At 49.2% G+C, this 26,371-nt stretch overlaps 2 protein-coding genes across 4 annotated transcripts in view; one reads left to right on the forward strand and one right to left on the reverse strand.

Annotated features, from left to right (window-relative positions):
- The window catches only part of CAPZB (capping actin protein of muscle Z-line subunit beta), a 133,411-nt gene extending 123,401 nt beyond the window's left edge, over positions 1 to 10,010 (reverse strand). Inside the window, exon 1 of one of the 3 annotated variants that reach the window (XM_084957998.1) lies at positions 9,934 to 10,010. Coding sequence is in view for 2 of the 3 variants with exons in the window: in NM_001113444.2 (NP_001106915.1) it covers positions 8,617 to 8,619 (3 nt within the window). In the remaining variant the exon portion in view is untranslated. 3 annotated transcript variants of the gene reach the window in all.
- On the forward strand, positions 8,822 to 25,084 carry LOC100737485 (small ribosomal subunit protein eS25-like). Its single transcript, XM_084965696.1, has 4 exons — positions 8,822 to 8,851; positions 9,145 to 9,218; positions 24,430 to 24,626; positions 24,894 to 25,084. The coding sequence occupies exons 1-4, from the start codon at positions 8,822 to 8,824 to the stop codon at positions 25,082 to 25,084; spliced, it is 492 nt and encodes a 163-aa protein (XP_084821822.1).
- Positions 25,085 to 26,371: the final 1,287 nt, after the last annotated feature.

Raw genomic sequence — 26,371 nt, forward strand, 5'->3', positions numbered from 1 at the left:
GGGAGTTCCCTGGTGGTCTAGTGACTGGGATTCAGGTTAGGATTTGGCACTGTCACCACTGCAGCCTGGGCTCAATCCCTGGTCTGGGAACTGAGAACCCAAAGCTGCTGCATGCTGTGGCCAAAAAAAAAAAAGAGTAGCTCCTTCAGTGATCACAGTGCCTTAAACCAGACTTTTCACCAGGAGTGTGCAGTGGATACCAGCCCCAAAGTGCATGCGGGAAGCCTGTCCACGTGAAATCAGGTACAACCTTCCAGGGCCAAAGCCTCATAATGGAGAAGACTTGAGCAGCAGCATCACAGGTGAGCAAGCCAGACCTGACCTGTCTACCTGTCACGGTAGCGACTGAGAAGGGAAGACGGTGCTTGGTTCCACCAGGAAAAGCTCGATTCCAATGGGAGGCTGCTTGCTAGTCCCCAACCCCAGCAGAAAGGATATGTGCAAAAGCATCTTATATAACCCTAATTTTTTTTAACCTTTTTTGACCTCGCCGACGGCATGCGGAAATTCCCCGAACCACGGACCAAACCCTTGCCACAGGGGCAACCCAAGCCGCTGCAGTGACAATGCCAGATCCTTAACCTGCTGCACCACAAAGGGACTCCATAACCCTAACTTTTTAACTAAAGCTATTTCACTTGGTAGCCATAATAAGTCCTCTGTCTGAATCCTATGGAAACCTCGGGGACAGTACACCCAAATAATGCTAAACAGCAATGACTTCAGAGCAGATCCTAACTCAGCAGGGTCCTGCTGAGCTCAGTGCTAGAAGAGGAAGCTGTGCAGAGGTTTAAGCAGTGGATGGAGAAGTTCAGGGTCGGGTCAGTGGAAATGACTGCTCACAATCTCCCGGGTGGTAAGAGCTTCACAGCCCGAAAACACTGGGTCAGAATCACCAGCTGCAGGCAAGAGAGGCCACAACCACCTGCCTTCCAGGCTGCCTGGGAGATGAAATGAAACACCACCTACCTATCAACCATGCACGTTAATAATAAAATAATCACTCCGGCTGCACCCGCAAAGTACCTGGCACCGTCTACACTTTCCACACACAAACTCCGTCCTCACAATAACTCCCATCAGGCAGGTGGCTGATGGGTTGCTGCCTTGGAAGAAACCAGACTACTGGACTGGAAATCTCCCACTGGAAAGCTACAGGCAAAGGCTCCTCTCACAGGTTCCCAGAGCTGTCAGAAATCCGAGGGGCGGGAACAGGAGGCGGCGGGGAGGGGAAGGCGGGCGGCCCACTGGCATTGCCGCCCCCGGCACTGATGCCCACCTGCCTCCTCCGTTTAATGCTAAGACTCCTGTTCTGATAGGTCTGACTGCAGGTGAGCACCCAGGGAGTGGATGACCAGAGATGCCGGCGTCCCGAGCACCAGCTTTGAGGGGAGGCAGGCCTCGGGGTCCCTGCCTGTGTGATGAGGATGCCATGAGGGCCGGCCTAGTGGGGCCACTCCAGGTATTCTCTGTAGTTGCAAAACAAGCTCCTGGTACTGTTACAGCTGCCACGCAGCCCATCTTCCCTGGGCAGGCTGGGTGTCTTGGGGGCTGGTCTGCTCAGAGCCTCAGGCATGCAGGCTGAGCAGGTGCCACCCGCAGATACAGGCTGGATCACTGGCTAACCAGACTGAAATCCGCGTTCAGTCATTAATAGGATATCAAGGTTTTGCAGATGCCACTATCTAGGATTTAAACTGCCCAGAAATAGTCACCGGGTCAGTGATAAAGCATCCTCTCCGAGAGCCCGGGAAGGGCAGCTCTGGGGGCAGAGGCCTCCCCCTCAGCCCAGGGCTGGTAAATCACGACAGCGCACTCTGCCTTCCCAGCTTTATCTTCCTCACCCACCCCTTCCTTCCCATCCCCACAGCCACTCAGCGGCCAGGACCCTGAGAACCTCCAGGCCGATGCTCATGAATGCCGCCCTCCCAGGCCCTGCACACCACTCGCTGCCAGATGACTCTTCCTAAAATACCACTGCTCTGCCAGCCTCCTCAGATTTCTACCTGCCCTGTCAAAAATCTAACTGGCTCCACACTGTCCCAGATCAAATGCAAACTCCTTAGCTTAGCAGCTCGGGCACTCCACCACTCACTCCCGAGACCAAGGCTCCCCCACTGGCCGTCCACTCTGCGGCTGGTCCCCAAACTGACAAGGCTGACGGTACTCCTGACCTTGGCTCTTGGTGCAGCCCCTTGCGCCCACCCCATGCTCTCTGCCTGGGCAGGTCTCCCTGGGCTTCGCACTCAGCCCCCACCAAGGCTGCCGGTGTGGAGGTGGACTGCGAGCCGGGCCTGCAGGGACGGGCAGACACAGGGCCCTTGTTAAGTCTTTCCCTTTACTACTTCCTTCCCGCTGCGCTTAACCTTCTGGATGCATCTTGCCTCCCCTTCCAGATTAGAGGACAGGAGTTGTGGCTTCCATTTGTGTCTTTGCTCTGTAGGATGCAGAACAAGACAAATGATAATCTCAGCTACCACTTACTGTGTGCCCCGCACTGGGTTAAGTACATGACAATTCTCACTGCTTTCTCCCAGTATCCCTAGAAAATGCCATCCTCACGCTACACTTCAAGAAACGGAGACCAAGGGGTCCAGACACAGAGAACCGACTTGTGGTTGCCAAGGGGAAGGAGGAGTGGGGGAGGGATGGATTCAGAGTTTGGGATTAGTAGATGCAAACTATCATATATAGAATAGTTACACAATAAAGTCCTACTGTAAAGCACAGGGAACCATATTCAATATCCTGTGATAAACCATACTGGAAAAGAATACAGAAAAGAATATATAACTGACTCCCCATGCTGCGAAGTTAACACAACACTGTAAATCAACTGTACTTCAATAAAACAAATTATAAAAAAAGAAAGAAAGAAAAGAAACAGGCTGAGGGAAAGAAGCCTCCCTTCAGGCCACATCCTGAGTTGCAGAGACGGGACCCCAGGACCTATCTGCCTGGCCCCAAAGCCCATGTTCTGCGGGCAGCCCCCCTCAGTGCTCACCATTCCTTCAGGGTCTACGAGGTGCTTCCTAAGCACCAGGCGGCCGGTGCAAGTGGTGGGGTGATTCTAAGAACCACACAGACAAGGTCCCCGCACTCGTGGAGCTCACACGCCCTGTCCCTCTTCTTCCAAAGCTGGAAGAGGGCAGGACTAACCACATACCCCACTGCACCTCCTCTGTAAAATGGTGATCATGACAGTTATGGTGATACAATCAGATACTGGATGAGGGGAAGCACCTGACACGTAGTATCTCCTTCTATCATCACACCAGCCTCCTGAGGAGGTACTGCTAGCATCCCAGGGCCATCAGGCTCCTAACTCCTAACTTTGCATGTGAAGCTGCCTCCCTCCTAAGGCCGGACTTCCCAGTGGGGCTGCTGCAAATGGCCTAAAGCTCTCAGCAGCGTGCGTGGCCCACGGCTAAGTCTCCACCTCCTCACACCGAAGCGTTAGGTTTGGAAATGGCATTGCTCTTGCTGGTCTTAACAGAGGTGATCTCACAAGTGCATCCTTCCGCCTTCCACAGCCTACTTCTCACTGGTGGGATCCTCACAACAAGAAAGGGGACAAGAGCCTGGACTGCAGGCCTTACTTACTGCTTACTGTTTCTGAGTAAGAGTGTCTGGCACAGGAGGCAGGGGGAGGCAGACCTGAGTCCCAAGACTACCACTCAACCTCATAAGCATCAATCGGGGCACGAGGTAGAACCTAAGTCGTGTTTCTGGACTATAGTGGATCCTCTGTCAATGGCAGCTACCCAGGTGAGGAGGGCAGGACTTCGCAAGCACAAGGTCACATTCCCGGCCAGGAGAGCTTCTGGGCTGCAGGAGAACAGAATGTGTGTGCAGTGCAGTTCACTTCCACGGTGGCAGCAGAGCCAGAGCAGGCGCACTCCGAAAGGCCTAGAGCACGGCCCGGCACTCGCCCCACCTTCTCCTAAGTCTCCTCCGTGAGCGTGAGCGTGTGCTAGTGCGCTTGCAGTTATATTAAACAAGGCTCTGCTCCCTTCAACTCAAGGAATGAGTGACACGCCTCCCCACCAAGCAATGTTAAGCTGCGAAGGCGTGGACCCTTGTTTGTTGTCTTGCTCATCAGGCATCCTTGTCCCCACTTGTCCCCAGCACATGAAGGAGAGAGAAGGCCCTTAATAAATACACTGTGTACAGAGAATTAATCTTATCCTGTAGCTTCAAGTACCAGTACCCCCCACCCCACCACCATATGTGCATAATGGCAAGCGCCTCCCAGCCTGGGAAGTAGGACGCTCAATGTTCAGAGTACCTGCCCAGTCACCATGTCCTTTTGCTGTCAGTCAGCTGTCCCCTCCCCTCCCGCAAGGAGGGTAAAAGAAGAACAGGACTTCCAGGAGCTCCCCTAGAGATGCAGCAGAAAGGAATCCGACTAGGAACCGTGAGGTTGTGGGCTCGATCCCTGGCCTCACTCAGTAGGTTAAGGATGTGGTGTTGCCATGAGCTGTAGTATAAGTCGCAGACACAGCTCAGATCTCATGTTGCTGTGGCAGAGGCCGGCAGCTGTAGCTCTGATTGGACCCTTAGGCTGGGAACTTCCATATGCTGAGGGTGTGGCCCTAAAAAGCAAAAAAAAAAAGAATAGGACTTCCAAGTTATAAATAGGAATGCCTGTGGCATAATACTGTAAATCAACTATACTTTAATAAAAAAATGTTTAAAAATTAGGAGTTCCTGCTGTGGTGCAGTGCGTTAAGAACCTAACTACAGCAGTTCAGGTCTCTGCAGAGGCGTGGGTTCAGTCCCTTGACTGGCACAGTGGGTTAAAAGGATCTGTGGCTGCAATTCAATCCCTGGCCCAGAACTTAAATATGAAGCAGATGTGGCCATAAAATAAAAAATAATAATAATTCTAACAATTTAAAATAAGTAGGAATATCTGCTTCCAAACGTATGACTTAGTACTCCTTAATCTCATGCTAGCAATCGTTGGCTACTTTTTTCAAGCATTTCATCTAAGAGCAGCCAGGTGGGTTTAAATGAACAAGGCTGTGTTAACGTGTGGGGTCTGAGCTATGTATCTTACCATCACCAGGACACCAGCCAAGACATCAACCACAGTTTCACCTTGTAACAATACGACAGGCTTCTCCTATCATTTCCTGTCAGGCCAAACCACCTGGGAGCTGGAGGGACAAGTGATGAGGGGGTTCTGGCCCATCCCTCCACTGCTACAGCCCCACCGTCGAGCACCAGAATCCTAACTCTAAATTAGAACAACAGTTCCTAAGTTAGAAGACACCAGAGCTGGGTCAGAAAAAGTGCCTTGAAACTGTAAAACACTTACAGTGGTGAGATCATTACCTGCTTGGAGAATGCAAATAAATTCCATCTGCCTATGCATTCTTAACTGACGCCAACAAAAATCATGGAATTTACTCCAAAGTCCAATGCATTTTAGACTCTCAAACCGTTATTTTCCTCCACAGATAACTGAGATCTAGCTGGTTTCTCTGTAACGAACCTACTGAAAATAGTATACAACCAAAAGTCAGTAAGTGCTGCTCTCTTGCCATCTCACAGTGGTCTTAATTCATTGATCTATTATGCAACCCCACACCACCTCTTCTATCCTACCCCAACTGTCTTCCTTGGTTTATTAGCCAGAATATTCAAGTAAGGGATAAACGGAATAATAAGCTGTTAGAAACTACTTAAAAGCCTAGGGGATACTAAGAACAAGTTATTGAGAGAATGAGTGTGAAATCCAAGAGGCTAAGTTCAAGACACACCCCAAAAGGGAGCACTCCAAGCTGTTTCCCTCAGCGCCAGGTAGTGTTCTGGGCCCGAGGGACACAGACATGGAAAAGACAAGGCAAAAATCCCTGTCCTCAAAGAGCTCACGTTAAATAAGCCTGCATCACCATCCTACTGTTTCCCTATGAAATGACATCTCTATGTAAAGGACCCAGTATACAACCAAAAGTCAGTAAGTGCTGCTCTCTTGCCACCTCTGAGCACCTATCATCATGTTTTCTACAGTGTCCTTCACATCCTCAACACAAAAGCAGCCTGGGACAATGGAAGGGACACAGCTTAGAGCCCGCCAGATGTGCTTCCATCAATGGAGCACATCTTGAGTATGGTACCCCATACCCGGAGCCTCAGCTTCTTCACCTGTAAAATGGGGACAGCAACTATCTCAAGGGGCTCTGTGTAGATTTAAAAAGTGAGGCATAGGAGTTCCCGTCGTGGCGCAGTGGTTAACGAATGCGACTAGGAACCATGAGGTTGCGGGTTGATCCCTGCCCTTGCTCAGTGGGTTAACGATCCGGCGTTGCCGTGAGCTGTGGTGTAGGTTGCAGACGCGGCTCGGATCCCGAGTTGCTGTGGCTCTGGCATAGGCTGGCAGCTACAGCTCCGATTAGACCCCTAGCCTGGGAAACTCCATATGCCGCGGGAGCGGCCCAAGAAATAGCAAAAAGACAAAAAAAAAAAAAAAAAAAGTGAGGCATAGAGCACAGAGCCTGCCACCTAGCACACACACCTCAAGAAATGTTTGCCTTTTTCCTCCACCCTTTCCATAGTACTTTCAGACTGTCCAAATCAGACCAAAATACAGGACTCTTGAGAAGCCTCATGTATCATATCCCTCCTGGGCATAAACAGGCATTTTCTCATCCCATTTGGAGACTCAAGCACTCAGAGACGTGGCAAGAGGCTCCTCCCCCACCACCAGCCCTCCTACGATGCCAGAAATGCCGCCTCCAGCAGCCCCACCTGGCCACCCAACCATCCTCTCCTGCTTTTGCCCCGACAGCAAATCTATACTCTGCTTTTCAAGTCCTCACCCAAAACTGTCCTGGAGAAGTCCTTCCCCATCCAGGCCTGGGGCTGGGCCACTTCTCATGTGGCCAATTCTCTGCTGATGCTATCAGAGAAGCCCAATTACAGCGGGCACGTTTTAAATCAACATACAGGAAAGCATTAAGAAAAAACTCAGGCACTCTGAATTAGTCACCCTAGTTCAGCAGCAACAGCCCTTCCTTAAACAAGGAACTGAGAGCCTCAAAACCCTTTGGGGCCCAAAGTCCACATGTAAACATCTGCCTGCACCCGGCAGGAGCAGGTGGCTGGCCTGAGTCTCAGTCCACTCTCCAAAGGCTCCTTGGCCACGTGAGGGAGAAGCCCTCTGGCCCTTCCAACCTGGGCGCTGGGCCTGCCCTGCAGAAGGTTCCAAAGCGAAGGGAGGGTAGAGGGCTCACGTGTCAGGGTCTAGGTGAAACCTCTGGCCAGTCGGAGCGCCCCCAGAGCACCTGCCCTCATTACCAAAACAAACAGCACAGGCCGAGCGAACTCTCTCCCTCGGAGTCTGGCTCACCTGATCCGTGGCACCTCCATAATCAGCAGTTCCAACCCTCACGAGCTGACAGTTGAGGGGGAAAGGGAGGCTGCGCCTGCTAGGGTGCATCGTGTCCGGGCCGTCTGGTGGCCTCAGAGCCCGGGGGCCCCCAAGGGCGGCAGCCTCACAAGGGCGATTGTGCGTTCATCCCTGTGCCGCCGGCTCCCCCACCCACATCCCTTCGCACCCGCTCACGCCCCATCGCCCTGGACCCTGGTCGTCCGGCCGGACGCTCCGCCAGTACCGCACCCCGCGGCACCGAGGCGGCGGCCAGGGGAAGGGCCCGAAGAGCGCCCCGCTGCCTTCCGGGCACACGGATGCCCGCCCTGCCCTCGCTCGCTCCCAGGAGGCCTCCCAGAAAAGGGCACCCCTCCAACCTGATACGGCACAGCCCCGGGACCCCCATCCCCACCCGAGCTGGAGAGCCGCTCTCGCTTCCCAGTGGTAGCAAAGAAGGTTCGCCCCAGGTAGAGGCGAGGGGACCACCTGGGTAGGGAGCAGGGCCCAGGAGGGAGGGTAAAGCCCAGGAGAGAGCGGGGCTGACGCAAGCTACGCCAAGAGTGGTGAGAAGTCCGGAGAAGAGAATCGGGGCGGGGGACGGGGGACGGTGTGACGTCCAGGCCGGGGCCAGGGGTGGAAAAGAGGGGTCCAGACTTAAGACCACGGCGGGAAGAGAAGATTTAGGCTGAAGTCATGCAGGAGAGAGGAACCAATGTGGGCTGAGGCCACTGGAGGACGGGTTAACGGGGGTCTGGACTGAGGTCACCGAGAAGAGGGGAGGTAGGGGACAGAGGCCTAGCCAGGGCTATGGGAGGAAATAAAGACGGCCTAGCTTGGGCCGTAGGGACGGGGGATGGGGACCTGGCCTGGGCCAAGAGGAGAAAGAAGGACCACGCCTGGGTCCTTGTAGGGGGTGCCTGGCCTGGACCACGGGTCCAGGAGGGTCTACCCTGGGCCATGGGGGAGATTAGCCTACAGCCAGCGGTGGAGTATGAGACGCTAGCTTGAGCCAACAGCGGGGGCTAGGAGCAAGAGGCAGAGTCGCTGCACACCTAAGCCGCCCAGGCCAGTGGCCCCTTCTGGAGCGGATGAGGATGGTGTCTACCTGGGCTCCGGGACCTCGCCCCTCCCCCACCCGGTGAACCCACCCTTCCCGGGCCGGGGGTGGGCGGGAGGAGGGGGACGCGAGCTCCAGTGGGGCTCCCAGGCCTGGGGGAAGGGGAGCGTCGGGCCTTTACCATGGTGGCGGCGGCGGCGGCGGTCCCGGTCCCGGCGTCTGTGGCTCTCCCCCCCGCAGCAGGGCCCGGCGCTTCCACTTCCCCGGGTGCCCAGGAGTGAACATCCGGGTCAGCGCCCCCCTCCCCCCGCGCCGGGCCGCCGCCACCTTCCTTCCCCGCCCCGGCCCAGCCTGGGCCCGCCCCCCACGCAGCCGGCTCTCGGCCAATGAGCGCGCAGGGCCGCGGCGATCGCCAAGTATGGAGCTCGGCGAGGGGGGAGGAGCAGAGAACGGGGAAGTGAGGGGCGGGGCTTGCGAGCGGGGCGGGGCGCAGCGGTCGGCGGGACGGGTGGGCGGGTCCGGGGGTCCTGGTGGAGGGTACCCACTGCAGCTCCGGCCCCGAGCGGCCTTCTGCGTGTAGCCAGATCCAACCCGGGTCCTGTGGGTGCAGCTGCGGGTGGTGGCAGAGGGACGGTGCCCGCAGGCCTCCGGGCGAGGATGCGGAAGGCACTGGGGCTGGGAGGGGTCAGTCCCTCCCCGCCCCACCCAGTGCACGCGCTTGCTCCTGCGGCGGACCCGGAACTGGTGCGGCCCGCGGAGCCAGCCCTTCCCTGAGAGAGCGTAGTGAGCGAACCTCAGATGGAATCCCAGCACTGCCGCTTGTTCCGTGTGGGACCTGGAGCAAGTCACTGCACTTGAGCCGGATCTCTAAAAAATCAGCCTCAGGTCACACCAGTCACTGAGCACCGGCCGTACGTATACAGGCCGGTATACCAGGTGACATGTAAAGATGCTCTCACAACTACCTGCTGCAGGAATGATATTAGGACGACACAGTAGAAATTAGAAAACCCGGCCCAATAAATGTTACATGTTGAGGGTATTTTTAGATGTGCTGCAGAGAACCCACCCATTTGCCCAGTAGGGCTACCTCATTCCACAGTGACTCAGAAATTCTTTTTTTCTCTCTCTCTCTCCCTCTTCATTCAACAAATATTTATTAGGCCTGGTCTAGAAGGCAGGAGACCTGGGACGCTAGCCCTGCTAATAATAACTGCCTTCCCTAGCTTGCTCTCTCTTTTGTGAGATTTAAATCAGGCCCCTATGAGAGGACTAAGTGTAAAGTGTTGCACGAAGGACAGAAATGAGGACCACAAACCAGGCTGTGACCCAGACCCCCATCCTCAGGTAACTCATAGTGGAGGAACAGCTGCCACTGGCATAAAAGTAGTTCAGCTAAGTCCCACAAGAGTGATACAGACCTGTATTACAGGAATTCAGAGAAAGGGCGTGGCACTTTGGAATTTTCACTTGGTGTAAGTATTTATTGAGCATCTACCCTGTAAGGAGCACTGCTCTGGGCTCTAAGTTTAGAGCAATGAACAGGACAGTCCATGTTGTTGCAGAGCTTGGACCAGGGGAAGGGGAGACAATCAGCTACTAAATAGATACAGTGTCAGGTGGTGATTAGAGATGTGGAGGAAAATCAGAGGGAGGCAGGCAGATGAACAAAGTGGGGCCAGAGGAGGCCTGATTTAGAAAGTAACACTTGATCAGAGGGAGGCACAAGGAACAGCAAGGGAAAAGAGCTCATGGGGACAGGCCCTGGGGTGTTCATGGCCAAGGAGGCTGAGGTGGCTAGCCCAGAGCCAAGGCAGCTGAGGTCAGAGAGGTGCAGCGCAGGGACCAGATCTGGCCTGGCCTTTGCAAGGATCCGGAGGCTGCTGTGTTCTGAATGGACTGTAGGGGGACTAGGGCTATTAGAAAGCCATTTCTGTATCGAAGGCATTTTTTATTTATTTAAAAACACTTCTGTGGAACTTCCTATGTGATGCTGTTAAGCACTTTGCAAATAATAACTCATTTAATCTTCATAACAAAGGCCTGAGGAGGTAAATGCAAGGGAGATGCAAATGCTTCGTGGGCATGAGAAGAGGAAAGGAGTCAGGATGATGCTAAGATTTTTAGCTTGATTAACACCAGAAGGATTTGCCATTTATTCATCTGTGGAAGGCTGTGGGAGGAACAGGGGTTTGGGGGGGTTGGGGGTGCTGTTAAGAGTCAGTTTGGGGCTAGTGATGTTTGAGATGCCTTTTGGAGGTTTAAATAGAGATGTCAAATAATCAGATAGGAAAGTTCGAAGTTGGTGATACGTTTTTGAGAACTGTTAGCTGATGATAGTTTGAGGTGCTTAAAAGCATCAGACACCTAGATGAGCTCACTTAGGAGGCTAGTGGAGAGAGAAGTGGTCAAGAAGAGAAAGAGGAACCAGCAAGGAGCCTGAGAAAGAGGGACCTGGGAGGCGGGAAGAAGACTACAAGAAGGTGGTGTCCCTCCTGGAAGCTAAGGAATAAAGGCATGAAGGAAAGTTTTGCGAAAGAAGCGACATTTGCAGTGTTTACTTGATGGAAATAAGATCAAAGGAAGCCATGCCATTCAAAACGCATTACCAGAGTTCCCATCATGGCTCAGCGGAAACGAATCCAACCAATATCCATGAGGACACAGGTTCGATCCTTGGCCCTGCTCAGTGGGTTAAGGATCCTGCGTTGCCGCAAGCTGTGGTGTAGGTCACAGAGGCAGCTCAGGTATGGCACCGCCAGCGGCTACAGCTCTGATTCCACCCCTAGCCTGGGAACCTCCATATGCCACAGGTGAAGCCCTAAAAAGCAGGAAAAAAAAAAAAAGATTAGTATCCAAAATGCATTACCGGTATTATTTCATCCTCATTAAAGCGTTATGAGGACAGTGCTATCCCATTTTACAAGTGAGGGAACAGAGGCACAGAGAGGTTAAGTCACTTACCAGAAATCACATTGCTAATGATTGCAAAGCCAGACATTCTGGAACCAGAGCTTACACTCATACCCCAGGTCTGATCATGTTGCCCCCTGCTCAAAAATCTTTGACAGTTAAGTTACCTCATAAGAAGAGCGCTCAGGATCCAACCCAGAACTCAGGAACAGGCTACTTAATCTTTCCCATGGGGCCCCATTTCTGCTGCTTTGACTCATCTGCTGCGTTCTTTTTTTTCCATACATACCCCTGGCAAGCAGAAGTTCCCGGGCCAGGGATCGAACCTGTGCCACACCAGTGACAACATCGTATCCTTAACCCACTCCACCACCAGGGAACTCCTCGTCTACTACATTCTTGACTGTCTGGCATCCTTGGCTTGTTTATAGCCCTATGCCCTCAACATTTCAGCCTGCATGGGGTTCATCCTGGTGAGCTTTGTCCCTCCTTTATTCTCTGCATCAGCTTATTCTATGAACTGGAAGATTTCTTTTTTGTGTTCCACAGTTCAGATCCCAAGATAGAGCTACAACACTTAGCTCGTTTCATCTTTTAATGATTACTGTCCACTAGACATGTCACTGGCCAGCCCACACACTGGCTGCCCACAGGTCAGATCCCACCCTTTAATGAGTCAACTGTTGCTGTGAGCGTGCGGACAGGTGGCATTAAACATAGCTGCCTTTGGAGTTCCCGCCCTGGCCTATCAGAAACCCATCCGACTAGGAACCATGAGGTTGCAGGTTCAATCCTTGGCCTCACTCAGTGGGTTAAGGAGCTGGTGTTGCTGTGAGCTGTGGTGTAGGTCGCAGACGAGGCTCGGATCCTGAGTTGCTGTGGCTCTGGCGTAGGCCGGCGGCTACAGCTCCGATTAGACCCCTAGCCTGGGAACCTCCATGTGCTGCAGGTGCAGCCCTAAAAAGACAAAAGCAAAAACAAAAAAACATAGCTGCCTTTGAGGGGCTGTAGGTAGGAAGCAAATACTATTAATATTTCTAGTACTGTTTCTTCTTTCCTCTTTCAAACACCCCATCTTCTTGAAGTTCCACTATCATATTTTCCCACCTGGCACGCCTCCTTTTTTTTCTCATGCACTGACCTCTGCTTCCCCTCCTGCACCTCTGTGACTTCACATCCATAAGCATAATCCCTGAGAAATCTTTTTTTAAAAATTGAAATACAGTAGATTTATAATATTGCATTTGTTTCTGCTGTATAGCAAAGTGATTTAGTTATACATACATATATTCTTTTTCATTTTCTTTTTCATTATAGGTTATTATCAGATATTGAATATCATTCCCTGCATTATACAGTAGGACCTTGTTGTATATCTATTTTATATGTCGTAGTTTGTATCTGCTGATCCCAAACTCCTAATTTATCTCCTTCCACCTTTCCCCTTTAGTAAACCATAAATTTGTTTTCTACGTCTGTGAGTCTGTTTCAGTTTTTGTTTGTTTGTTTGTTTTTGCTTTTTAGGGCCGCATTCAGAAGTTCCCAGGCTAGAGGTCGAATCAGAGCTACCAGCCTCTGCCACAACCACAGCAACACAGGATCTGACTCATGGATCTCTGTGGGATTCGTTTCCGCTGTGCCACAATAGGAATTCCTGTTTCTGTTTTTTAAATAAGTTCGTTTGTATCATATTTTATATTCCACAGGTAAGTGATATATGATATTTGTCTTTTCTGACTTAGTACGATAATCCTAGGTCTATCCATGTTGCTGCAAATGGCGTTATTTTATTCTTTTTAAGGCTGAGTAGTATTCCATTCGTGTGTGTGTGTGTGTGTGTGTGTACCACGTCTTTATCTATTTGTCTGTCCATGGACATTTAAGTTGCTTTCATGTCTTGGCTATTGTGAATAGTGCTGCTATGAACATTGGGGTATACATTATTTTTTTGAATTACAGCTTTCTCTGGATATATGTCTTGGAGTGGGATTACTGGATCATATGGTAACTCTATTTTCAGTTTCAGTTTGGGGTTAGTTGGTTGTTTTTTGGTGTGGTTTTTTTTTTTACCATACCCAAGGCACGTGGATGTTCCCAGGCCAGGGACAGAACCCAAGCCAGCCAGAGCAGCAACCCAACCAAGACACTGCAGTGACAACACTGGATCCTCAACCCAATGCACCACAAGAGAACTCCTATTTTTCATTTTTTTTGTAAGAAGCCTCTGTACTCTGTTTTCCATAGTGGCGGCACCCATTTACATTCCCACCAGCAGTGTAGAAGGATTCCCTTTCATGAGAAATCTTACTGACGTCTCACTTACTGATTTCTTCCCACCACTTCCCCCACCCCCCACATAACCACTTACATGGTTCTAAACTGAACTTTCTCTCACAAATAGTTGCGCTGTCTCAGAAAACACTATCTCAAGATCTCAAATCTGCCTTTAACATCTTGACTTCAGAATCACACACAAGCATTTCTTCAGCCTCATCCAGACCTGCAAACCTCTGACTCTGCCAGATTTTTGCATTTATCTTCCCTCTGGTGCTCACTTCCCTCCCCACCAGCCTAGAAAGAGTCGTTATTGTCATTTCTTTGCAAAATCCCATAACCCCGTTGCCCTTCTCTTTTTTTCTAATTGCCCAACGCACTTTAAACCCAGCTCTTCCCCTCCTCTCTGCCTGTATCTAAATATCTGGACATCGCTGGAAAATTAAAAGTGACAGGGACATTCCTGTTATAGCTCAGCGGCTTCAGAACCTGACTAGTATCCATGAGGATGAGGGTTCGGTCCCTGGCCTTGCTCAGTGGGTTAAGGATCCTGCATTGCTGCAAGCTGTGGTGTAGGTCACAGATATGGCTCAGAGCCAGTGTTGCTATGGTGTAGGCCGGCAGCTGCAGCTCGGATTTGACTCCTAGCTCAGGAACTTCCATATGCTGCAGGTGAGGCTGAAAAAAAAGGAACGTGTGTCACTTTAAGTTGATGTTCTCAAATTTCAAAGGAGCCCCCAGTCCTCTTTAGATTTCCTACTGTATTTCCTACTATGTTTAATTCCAAACACTCTACAAAAATAATTTTTCAATCTTTTTTTTTTTTTTTTTTTTGGCCACCCCCAAGGCATGCGGGAGTTCCCCAGCCAGGGATTTAACCCACACCACAGAGGTGACCAGAGCCGCAGCAGTGACAATGCCGGGTCCTTAACTGACTGAGCCACCAGGGAACTCCTCAGCATTCTTCATTTGTCTTCTTTTCATCCTTCACCCTAAGCAGATGAGCTTGCCTCATACCTCACAGAAATAATAGTCAGACAGGAAACGTCTCATCTATCAACAAATCTGCATTTTGCCCATGTTCTTTGCCTTCCCTGGTTTTCCTTTTCTTTTTTTCTTTCTTTCTTTCCTTTTTTTTTGGTCTTTTTAAGGCCGCACCTGCAGCATATGAAAGTTCCTAGGCTAGGAGTTGAATCGGAACTGTAGCTGTTGACACGCACCACAGCCACAACAATGCCAGATCCGAGCCACCACTGTGACCTACACCACAGTTCATGGCAATGCTGGATCCTTAACCCACTGAGCGAGGTCAGGGATTGAACCCAACTCCTCTTGGATACTGGTCGGGTTTGTTACCACTGAGCAACAATGGGGACTTGGCCCTGCTTTCTCTAAATTGAAATATAGTTGACTTAAAATTTGTGTTAGTTTCAAGTGTACAGTAAAGTGATTCATTTACACATCCATACATATATATACTTTTTTTCCAATACTTTTCCATTATAGATTATTACAAGATATTGAGTATAGTTCCCTGGGCTTTTATAAAACTTTTATTTCATTGAAGTATAGTTGATTTACAACGTCGTGTTCATTTCTGCTGTACAGCAAAGTGATTCAGTTATATCTTCTTTTTCACATGCTTTTCCACTATGGTTTATCACAGTATATTATATGTAGTTCTAGCTCCCTGTGTTCTTTGTTTGTTTTGCTTTTTGTTTTTTTTCTTTTTATGGCTGCACCTGTAGCATATGGCAGTTCCCCTGGCTAGGGATCTAATCAGAACTGCAGCTGCAGGCCTACACCATAACCACAGCAACACCTGAATCCAAAACACATCCAGATCCAAGCCACATCTGTGACATATACCATAGCTTGCGGCAACACTGGATTCTTAAACCAATGAGCAAGGCCAGGGATCAAGCCCACCTCATCATGGACACTATGTCAAATTCTTAACCCTCTGAGCCGCAATAAGTGCTTTTGGATGAAGATGTCACAGTTATCAGAGCCAACCCCACTGCTTGCACTTTGAATCCCTCTTTCCATAGTCATCAATTTCTCCCTCTATCCTGGATCATTCCCACCTTCCTAAAAAAAAAAAAAAAAAAAAAAAGTCTCAGGAGTTCCCTGGTGGCCTAGTGGTTAAAGATTCAGCATTGTCACTGCTATGGCTGGGGTTCAGTTGCTGGCCTGGAAACTTCTGCATGCTGCAGCCTGAAAAAAAAGGTCCCAATATCCTTAGGAAAAAAAAAAAGGTTTATTTATTTATTTATTTTTAAATTTTTTGTCTTTTGTCTTTTTTAGGGCTGCACCCGCAGCATGTGGAGTTTCCCAGCTCCGGGTCCAATCGGAGCTGTTGCTGCCAGCCTACGCCACAGCCACAGCAATGCCGGATCTGAGCCATGTCTGCAGCCTATGCCACAGCTCACAGCAACACTGGATCCTTAACCCACTGAGCGATGCCAAGGATCGAACCCGCAACTTCATGGTTCCTAGTCAGATTCATTTCCGCTGGGCCACAATGGGAACTCTGAAAAAAAGGTTTTAACAACAAAAGTCTTCTTGATTCTACATCTCCCTCCAGCCACCTCTTCCATTTATCTTCTCCCTTTCACATCAAAACTGAATTCCCTTTGATAGCTCCTCTTTCTTTTCTGAGGGCTCAGTTCTGGGACCCCTTCTTTTCTGTATCTAAATGCTCTTTTGGTCACTGTGGGTTTTCAGCACCTGGAATGTAACAGGTGCTCAGTGAAGATCTGTGAAATAAGATAATAGCATCAAAATCAAAGGATTCTTGCATGAATAAGTGGACCAAGAATGAATAATAAGGGAGTTTCTGCTATGGTGCAGTGGGTTAAAAGTCCGAGTACAGCAGCTTGGGTCACTGCAGAGGCTCAAATTTGATCCCTTGGCCTGGTGCACTGGGCTAAAGGATCCGGCGTTGCTTAGATTCAATCCCTGGTCCAGAAACTTCCATATGCTGCATGTGCAGCCCTAAAAGAAAACAAAAGAATAAATGGGGTTCCCATCATGATTCCGTGGTAACAACCCAACTAGTATCCATGAGGACGTATATTCGATCCCTCACCTCATTGGGTGGGTTAAGGATCCATCGTTGCCGTGAGCTGTGGTGCAGATTGCAGACTGCAGCTCAGATCCGGTGTTGCTGTGGCTGTGGCATAGACCAGCAGCTGAAGCTCTCATTCCACCCCTAGCCTGGGAACTTCCATATGCTGTAGGTGAGGCCCTAAAAAGACCAAAAAAAGAAAAAAGAAGGATGTATAATAAGCATAATTGTTCTTAATTAATTGAATGCTTACTATGTGTTAAGCTCTTGTATTATCTCACTGATTCCTCCCAATAATCCTTTGAGCTAGGCGCTTCTATTATTACCATTTTGTAGAAGAGGAAATTGAGGCTTAGACAGATGACTTACCCAAGGTCGCACGGGTAATAAATGGCTGAACACCATCCTCCCTTTGGTCTTTCTGACTCAACATCTATCCTCAGAACCATTCAGTGGAGATCCTATGTAGGAAAGTGCTGCGTAAACAGCAAAAGACAATACTCCTACAGTCCAGGGCAGCACATACACGGCAACTTACACATACTAGGTGCCTATAAGTATTTGCTAAATTAAGGCAAAGTGGAGGGAAGTCCTGAGCCAAATAGTACCATCGCCAGGGAAAGAAAAAGCAATCTTTTTTTTTTTTTTTCAACTTTTTAGGTCTGCCCCCTTGGCATATGGAAGTTCCCAGGCTAGGGGTCAAATCAGAGCTGCAGCTGCCAGCCTACGCCACAGCCACAGCAACACCAGATCTGAGCCGAGTCTGCGACCTACACCACAAGTCACAGCAATGCCGGATCCTCAACCCACTGAGTGAGGCCAGGGATCAAACCTTCATGTCCTCATGGATTTGATTCAGATTTGTTTCCACTGAGCCACAACAGGAACTCCAGGAGAAGGAATCAATCTTGAGCGCCTCAGAGACTCACATTTACCTTCCACTGTACCCTGGATCTTTTGTGAAGCTCCTCAGCTAATGTAGGACCCATAAAGCAGTCAGTACCCCGTCGTTTGCCCAACATGGTCTCTATCTTTCCTCCTTCAATTAAGTATCCACAGCTGGAACTGCTGAGTTAATAAATGCACAATTATCCCAGGGGGCTGGGGCTTGCTTAGCTCCTAAAGTACTTCTGCTTTTAACAGCCCAGAGCCTGCTTCCTGAGTTGGGGATCTTCTCAGATTACTAACACTGGTTTTATTTTATTTTATTTTATTTTATTTTATTTTGCTTTTTTTAGAGCCGCACTTGCGGCATACGGAAATTCCCAGGCTAGGGGTAGAACTGGAGCTACAGCTGCTGGCCTATACCAGAGCTGCAGCAATGCCAGATCCAAGCCCTGTCTGCCACCTCCACCACAGCTCATGGCAACGTCGGGTCCTTGAGCAAGGCCAGAGATCAAACCCACATCCTCATGGATCCTAGTCAGGTTCGTTAACCACTGGGCCACAACAGGAACTCCTGACACTGAGTTAGATGTTTAACGGTGTTTTTGGAGATAAAAAAGAACCCTCAACTTAGCTAGCTTTTAACCCTTCTCTACACTAAACTCTACAGACAAGGAGTTGAAAGCGTATTCCTTGAACACTCTACCTCTACATGCTAAAGTCCCAGTGGAATCCAACTCAAGGATCTCTGTTACCCAGAGTTCCAGGAGGAAGAATTACCACCTGGTATTTCCATCCTCCTCCTCCTCATTCAGCTGGTTTAGTGGTCTTTTCTGCAACATAACCCTTCCTCCTCTTCAGACATTTAGTCCCACCCCCAGCTCCAGAGGACAGGATCCTGACTTGCTGAAGCCAAAGCATGGCTTTGTTTGAGGGATGGGCCCTTGACCTTCTTTGGGCCACAGTGCTCTCTGCAGACCACTAATTAAAATCTGCATGGGAGTTCCTGTTGTGGCGCAGTGGTTAACGAATCCGACTAGGAACCATGAGGTTGTGGGTTCGATCCCTGGTCTTGCTCAGTGGGTTGAGGATCCGGTGTTGCCGTGAGCTGTGGAGTGGGTTGCAGACGTGGCTCAGATCCCGAGTTGCTGTGGCTCTGGTGTAGGCCAGTGGCTACAGCTCCGATTCAACCCCGATTCTGGGAACCTCCATATGCCACGGGAGCGGCCCTAGGGGGAAAAAAAAAAAATCTGCATGAAGTGGGGAGGTTGTCAGGTAAATTTGGGAAATGCTGTAAACAATATTCCTCCTTAGGGATTTGTTTTTTTTTCCCCAAGAATCTTACACTTCAGTTATCCCATCTCTACCCAGCTTGTTCAACTACTCTCTCTCAGCCTACACGGGGGGGACCTGTTGTGGCTCAGTGGTAAAAATCCTGACTGGGATCCATGAGGACGCGGATTCAATCCCTGGCACCGCTCAGTGGATTAAAGATCCAGTGCTGCCATGAGCTGTGGTGTACGTTGCAGACACGACTCAGATCCAGAGTTGCTGTGGCTGTGGCGTAGACTGGCAGCTACAGCTCCGATTCAACCCCTAGCCTGGGAGCTTCCTTCCCTATGCCACAGGTGTGGCCCCAAAAAAGAAAAAAAAATCCTACATGTCTCATGTCTTATTAAATAAAAAAAAAAAAAAGAAAAAGCCTACATGGATTCCTCTAGCCCTATCTCCTGTCTTTGGCAGCCACAGAATTGTTAGTATTTCCTCTCTCTGCTTCCTGATTTCCTCTTCCATTTTATCCCTGCACCATAGAGATGACCCTCAGGTCACTGTATTCATGTCCAAGAGCACACGGACGTGTTTCAATCCTCAGCTTCTGCTTCTTTTTTCTTTTTCTTTTTTGGCCTCCCCTTGGCATACAGAGTTCCCAAGCCAGACATCAGATCTGAGCTACAGTTGCGACTGGAGCCGCAGTTTCCACCCAAGCTGCAGCTACAGCAACGCTGGATCCTTAACCCACTGTGCCAGGCCAGGAATCGAACCTGCGTCCCAGCGTTCCCAAGATGCCATCAATCCCATGGCACCACAGCAGAAACTCGAATTCTCAGCTTCTTTGACTCCCCAGGATCCCTTGACACTGTTGGTCCCTTCTTCCTCCTTGAAGCACTGCTCCATGGGTTTCCTGTGTGTGACATCACAGGACTCTCCTGGTCCCCGTCCTACCTCTGGGACTGCTCCTCCTCTGTTCTATGCAGGCTCAGCCTCTTCTACACAACCCCTAAGTAACGAGCTTCCTCAAGGCTCCATCATGGCTTCTCTCCTCCTCTGACTTTCATCCACACTCAGGGCCTCAGCTGCCAGCCAGTCTCAGTCCTGAGCTCACCCCTGGGACTGGCAGGGATGGGGACCCATAATGGGGGAGGGGAACTCTTTCCCTTGTAGTGGGGGTGGGGGGGGCAGGTAATCAGGGTACTATTACCAAAAAAAGGAGAAAGGGATGCTGAAGAGTAGAAAACAAGAAGTGGTCGTTACAAGCATGTGTCTGGGTAAGCTTATACAAATTACCAACACAGGCCCTCTTGGGGGCGGTCTTAGAAATTTCTCATCATTGGAACCCAAGCAGGATTGAGTACAGGTCCCTCAAATGCTGATTCCCTTTGAGGACAAAATACTGTGTGGTTTGTAGAGGAAGTAGCCCCTGCTAGACAGCTTAGATCCATTTTTCCACCCCTCGTGATCGTTATTTGTTTGTTTGTTTTTTTAGGCCTGCACCCACGGCATATGGAAGTTCCCAGACTACAGGTCCAATCAGAGCTATAGCTGCCAGCCTACGCCACAGCCACAGCAATGCCAGACCCAAGCTGTGTCTTCGACCTACACCACAGCTTATGGCAATGCTAGATGCTTAACCCATTCAGCAAGGCCAGGGCTTGAACCTGTATCCTCACGGATCCTAGTCAGGTTCTTAACCAGCTGAGCCACAACGGGAACTCCCCGCTTCTTTTAAACATACCCCAAAGTCTTCAGTGCCCAGAGGATGCTTCAGTCTGAGCTTAGTTGCGTTTGTTTTCACTTTTCTAATAGGTACCTGGGAGGACTCCCAGCTGCCTTCTGCTGGATCAGAAGTCTTTGTACCCTGACCATCTGTGGGGTCTTGCTCAGAGTAAGAGAAAGGCTTCTCACATGCAGGCCAGCTGTTGGAGTTTTATATGCATATTTGAGAGAATTCATGTGCAGTTTGCTAAGCTGGCCAGCCAGCCACCCACCAGGCTTGGGATGGCCTCTACAGCAATGTGTCTAAGGCTAATCCTTCAGATTCGGAAGAATAGTCATCTCCTCCCTCATGTAGCATTCTCTGATAACCCCCTCAAAGGTTGAGGTTAGGGGCTCCTTCTCTGTGTTCCCATGGAAACCCTGTACAAATACACCTTATGGGATCAGCTTTTCACTTGGAATTTGCTCTTACTGCTCTCTGGCTCCTTGAAGTAGGGATCATGCATCACATCACAAACAGAATAGAGCTGGAATGTGGTGCCCTATGAATGAAGGTTGTCAAATGCTGAGCCAAGGGAGTTCCTGCTGTGGCATAGTAGGTTAAGAATCTTACTGCAGAGTCTTGGGTGGCTGTGGAGGCCCAGGTTCAATCCCCAGCTGGTTGTAGTGGGTTAAGGATGTGGTGTTGCCACAGATGCGGCATATAGAGTTCCCTGGCCAGGGATCAGATCCCAACCGCAATTACAACCTATGCCGCAGCTGTGGCAATGGATCCTTAACCCACTCTGCTGGGCTGGGGATCGAACCTGAGACCTGGCATGGCAGAGATGCCACAGATCCCATTGCACCACAATGGGAACTCCTAGGACTTTAAAAAAAAAAATTTTTTTTTTTTTTAGAGAAAATAGCATTCACACCACCACATAAGCTTCAATCTTCCTAAATAAATAAATACCAATACCAGCTTTATTTTTTGTCAAGTGAACTAATGGAGTGCAGAGCATAAAAGGACCTTTGTTGAGGCTGTTAACTCCTAGGACCAGGCTAGACATGGTGACCTATTTATCCAAGGCATCCAATACCACTGGAGTCAGAAAGACGCCATATTTGGCCAAAAAAGGAAAGCAAAGGCCAAAGGCAGAGAAGCGATGACAAATGTCTCATCCGGAGGGTAAAGTGACTGTACGTGGAGACAACGAATCCTCAAGTCTAAAGGTAGGCGTCTCCAGAGGGAAATCCAGAGAAGGAAAGTGGAGGGCTGGAGGGACAGGCTGAATCAGCCCAGAGGCCCAGAGGGATGCCGGTGGGGATGGAACCCATCTCTGCTGCCGCCTTGATAGCTTGAAAGTGCCAGACAGAGTCAGGCAGACTTGGTCTAAGATCCTGTAAGTTCTGACCCAGTTTAAAACCTGTATGGGTCAAACACTTTTTTTTTTTTCTTGCATTTTAGGGCCACACTTGCGGCATAAGGAGGTTCCCAGGCTAGGGGTCCAATCAGAGCTACAGCTGTCGGCCTACACCACGGCCACAGCAATGCAGGATCTGAGCTGCATCTGCAACCTACACCACAGCTCACGGTAATGCCGGATCCTTAACCCACTGAACGAGGCCAGGGATCGAATCCGCAACCTCGTGGTTCCTAGTCGGATTTGTTTCCACTGTGTCACAGTGGGATTTCCGTGTCAAACTCTTAAATGCCAAAGATTTCTCTCTGTCAAACCCTGTTGCTTGGTCAATGGGCATGGTAGCCCTAGGGGGCTTAATCTTGATGACCTCTCTTCTCTGCCCACCCTACCCATGATTGCTACGGGTATGGAGCCCTGACAGCTGACAGGGTCACCTTTTCAACTTCCTCTTCCTGGGAACAAGCTCTGTCTACATTTCCCAGCCTCCCTTGAGTTAGCTTGCAGTCATGTGACTGGGCTTTGACCGGTAGAATGTGGGAGGAAATGATATGGGCCACCTCCAGACATGGCCATAAAATGCCCTCTGGGACCTGCCCCCAAAACTCTCTGTTCATCCGCCAGGTGAATGCAGAGGATCCGAGATGGAGGAAGCCTGTATTCCCTTCCCAGAGAGTCTACTGAAACCATCCAGCCTGACAGTGTCTTGGGGACAAATAAAGCTTTATTATATAAGCCCCTAAGAATTGAGGGTTGTTCCAGCAGCTGGTACTACCCTGACAAATACAGATCTAAAGAGCTACCCATGATAGCTTCCAACATAGCAGGCAGTGGCTGGGATGACACTAATTTTTTTTAGGGCCACAGCTGTGCCATATAGAAGTTTCCAGGCTAGGGGCCAAATCAGAGCTGTAGCTGTGGGCCTACACCACAGCCACAGCCACGCTAGATCCGAGCCATGTCTGCGATCTATACCACAGCTCACAGCAATGCTGGATCTTTAACCCACTGAATGAGGTCAGGGATCAAACCTGAGTTCTCATGGATGCTAGTCAGTTTCATTTCTAATGAGCCATGATGGGAACTCCTCTTTTTTGGGGAGAGGGGGCATGTTGACGCATTTAAGCAGGGTTTCCATAAACGTGTTAAGTTTCCTCGGACACCTCAAGATGGAGCCAGTGAAGGAAAGCCACATCACCACATGACAGCGAGCCAGGATTTGAACGGCATTCAGGCTAATCCCGAAGCCTATGCTTTTTTCACTCCTCCACCTCGGCCCAAACAAAGAGGTGTTTAGATGTTTTGAGTGATGATCATAATGACGACAGATGCTAGGATTCTGTGTAATTTACTCTCTGGCACATTCGTGCTATATATTCCTGCAAAATGTCCACCACATCCCACAAGCCAGTGAGGTTGGCTATAATGACACTCTGTAATCTTCATTTTTATATCCACATCATCCAAGTGCTCAGGGGAGGGTAGCTAAAATGATTATTTTCTCCAGTCTGCAACCTAAATGCTTACCAGTCTGGCAAAAGACTCTGGGACCATGCCATAGGGGTATATAGCTTTCCTCCATCTGTTCCTTCCCCCCTATCCCAACCATTCCTGTGTAAACTGGGCTCAGTGCCTCTCCTAGCAGAATAACTGAATCTTCTGTCTCCCTGCAATGGTGAGAGAGCAGGTGATTGAACCTCCATATCCCACTTCCCATATCTGTCAAGTGGGGATATCATACGATCACATAGAATTATCATGAGGAGTTTCCGTTGTGGCTCAGCAGTAAGGAACCCAAGTGGTGTCACTGAGGATGCAGGTTTGAGCCCCGGTCTCACTCAGGGGGGTTAAGGATCGGTGTTACCGGGGGCTGTGGTGTAGGTCGCAGACACGGCTCAGATCCTGTGTTGCTGCGGCTGTGGTGGAGGCCAGATTCAACCCCAAGGCTGAGGAACTTCCATATACCACAGGTGCGGCCCTCACATGAAAAAATCATCATGAGATTTAAATAAGATGGGCAATAAGCTGGTGACATACCGTAGGGTATTTTATGGATGATCCCCTCCCCTGTCCCCAACACGTCTCACTCTTGCTACTGAACATCAAAAGAGTCTTCATAGTTTGTACATAAGTTTGTTGGTGTTATAACCTTGTTTATGGGTTTTATACCTGGTTATGCCAGCCTTGTATATCTTTGACCCTAAATTCTAAGTAGGGGGAAAAACCCATAGTTGCTAAGAATTTACTGGTCCCATGTACCATACAATTCTTTTATAATCTTCAACCATAATGAGACCATCGAGCACTTCTTATCTGAGGAGCTTTATGCAAGGGTGCTCATGAAATAAGACTCTGTTTCTGTCCACAAGATCCTTCAAAGAGGGTATTTTAAAAGGCACAGCACTTTTTGTCCAACATCATAGTGAGATGGCTACACTAGTAGCTGTTCTCCCAGCTTCGCTGTGCTGCCCAAGGACGACAAGAAGAACGATGCTGGAACATCGTCCAAGAAAAACAAAGACCCAGTGAACAAATCTGGGGCTGAGGCCAAAAAGAAAAAGCAATCTAAAGGCAAAGCTCAGGACAAGCGCAATAACCTAGTCTCGTTTGACCAAGTGACATATACACTCTGTAAAGAAGTTCCCAACTGGCGTTCCTGTCGTGGCTCAGTGGTTAACCAACCCAACTAGCATTCATGAGGATGTGGGTTCGATCCCTGGCCTCACTCAGTGGGTTAAGGATCCCACGTTCCCGTGAGCTATGGTGTAGGTTGAAGATGCAGCTCAGATCCCGAGTTGCTGTGGCTGCGGCATAGGCCGGTGGCTACAGCTCTGATTTAATCCCTAGCCTGAAAACCTCCCATATGCTGCAGGTGCAGCCCTAAAAAGACAAAAAAAAAAAAAAAAAAAAAAAAAGAAGTTCCCAACTTTAATGTTATAACCCCAGCTGTTGTCTCTGAGAGACTGAAGATTTGTGGCTCCCTGGGCAGGGCAGCCCTTCAGGAGCTCCTGAGCAAAGAACTTACTCACCTGGTTTCAAAGCACAGAGCTCATGTAATTTACACCAGAAACACCAAGGGTGGAGATGGCCCAGCTGCTGAAGATGCATGAACAGGTCCCACCAACTGTACATGGTACATTTTGAAAAATAAAACTTTATTAAATAAAAAAGTCATGGAGTTCCTGTTGTGGCTCACAGGTTTATTAACCTGACCAGTATCCATGACGATGCTCGTTCGAACCCTGGCCTTTCTTGGTGGGTTAAGGATCTGGTTTGCTGTGAGCTGCACTGTAGATTACAGATGCGGCTCGGATCCTGCATTGCTGTGGCTGTGGTGTATGCTGGCAGCTGCAGTTCTGATTCAATCCCTAGCCTGGGTACCTCTACATGCTGCACCTGTGGCCCTAAAAAGTAAAGAAATAAAAAGTTAAAATAAAAAAATAAAAAATGTCATGGTGTGTATTCCTCTTTGAAATAGCTTTTTAAACATCTGACTACAGAAATACATGCTCATTACAGAAAAATCGTAGATTCAACACCAAAAACAGAAAAATACCCAAGGTGGAATTCCCTGGGTGGCCTAGTGCTTAAGGATCTAGCATTGTCCCTGCTGTGGTGTGGGTTTGATCCCTGGCCTGGGAACTTCTGCATGTCATGGGTGTGGCCAAAAAATGTGTGTGCTATATGATCCCATTTTTGTAAAACATGTAGGTATATGGAACGAAAAATGATTCGAAAGATAGGTTCTAAAAAGGGAACTCCTGCACACACATTTTTAAAAATTTTATTGAAGTATAGTTGATTTACAGTATTGTGTTAATTTCTGCTGTATATCAAAGTGATTCAGTTGTGCGTATACACACACACACACAAACACACACACACACACTTTTTCATATTCTTTTCCATTATGGTTTATCACAGAATATTGACTATAGCTCCCTGTGCACACACATTTTTGTAACTTGCTTTTATCCTACCTAGAATACATCATGAATATTTTACAAATTGCTTCAAGCACAATTTGTAATGCTGGTTTAGTGTCCAATGTATGGCTAGATTGTGTTTTTTTTTTTTTTTTTTTTTTTTGTCTTTTGTCTTTTTAGAGCCACACCTGTGGCATGTGGAGGTTCCCAGGCTAGGGGTCAAATTGGAGCTACAGCTGCCAGTCTACGCCCCAGCCGCAGCAATGCCAGATCCTTCACCAACCCAGTGAGGCCAGGGACTGAACCTGCAGCCTCATGGATGCTAGTCAGATGCATTTCCACTGAGCCACAACGGGAACTCCCTGACTGTGATTTTTTTGAGAGCCATCTCCTCATGTTGTACAGTTTGGTTATTCCCATTTTTCCAGCATTGCATGGTCCAAGCAATGAGCATCTTTGTACCTAATCCTC

The sequence above is a fragment of the Sus scrofa genome, chromosome 6 (genome assembly GCF_054392235.1).
Source record: "Sus scrofa isolate SSC_HxYL_T2T_F1_AM1 chromosome 6, Sscrofa_HxYL_maternal_Yorkshire_Landrace_v2.0, whole genome shotgun sequence".
In the NCBI taxonomy this organism is placed as follows: domain Eukaryota; kingdom Metazoa; phylum Chordata; class Mammalia; order Artiodactyla; family Suidae; genus Sus; species Sus scrofa.

What these genes read in the sequence shown, in the direction of transcription:
- LOC100737485 (XM_084965696.1), top strand. Translation starts at nt 8,822, where the DNA reads ATGAGCGCGCAGGGCCGCGGCGATCGCCAA. An exon ending in CCCTTCCCTGAGAGAGCGTA is followed by an intron (nt 9,219 to 24,429) that starts GTGAGCGAACCT and finishes CTGTTCTCCCAG; the next exon opens with CTTCGCTGTGCTGCCCAAGG. An exon ending in TAAAGAAGTTCCCAACTGGC is followed by an intron (nt 24,627 to 24,893) that starts GTTCCTGTCGTG and finishes AAAAAAAAGAAG; the next exon opens with TTCCCAACTTTAATGTTATA.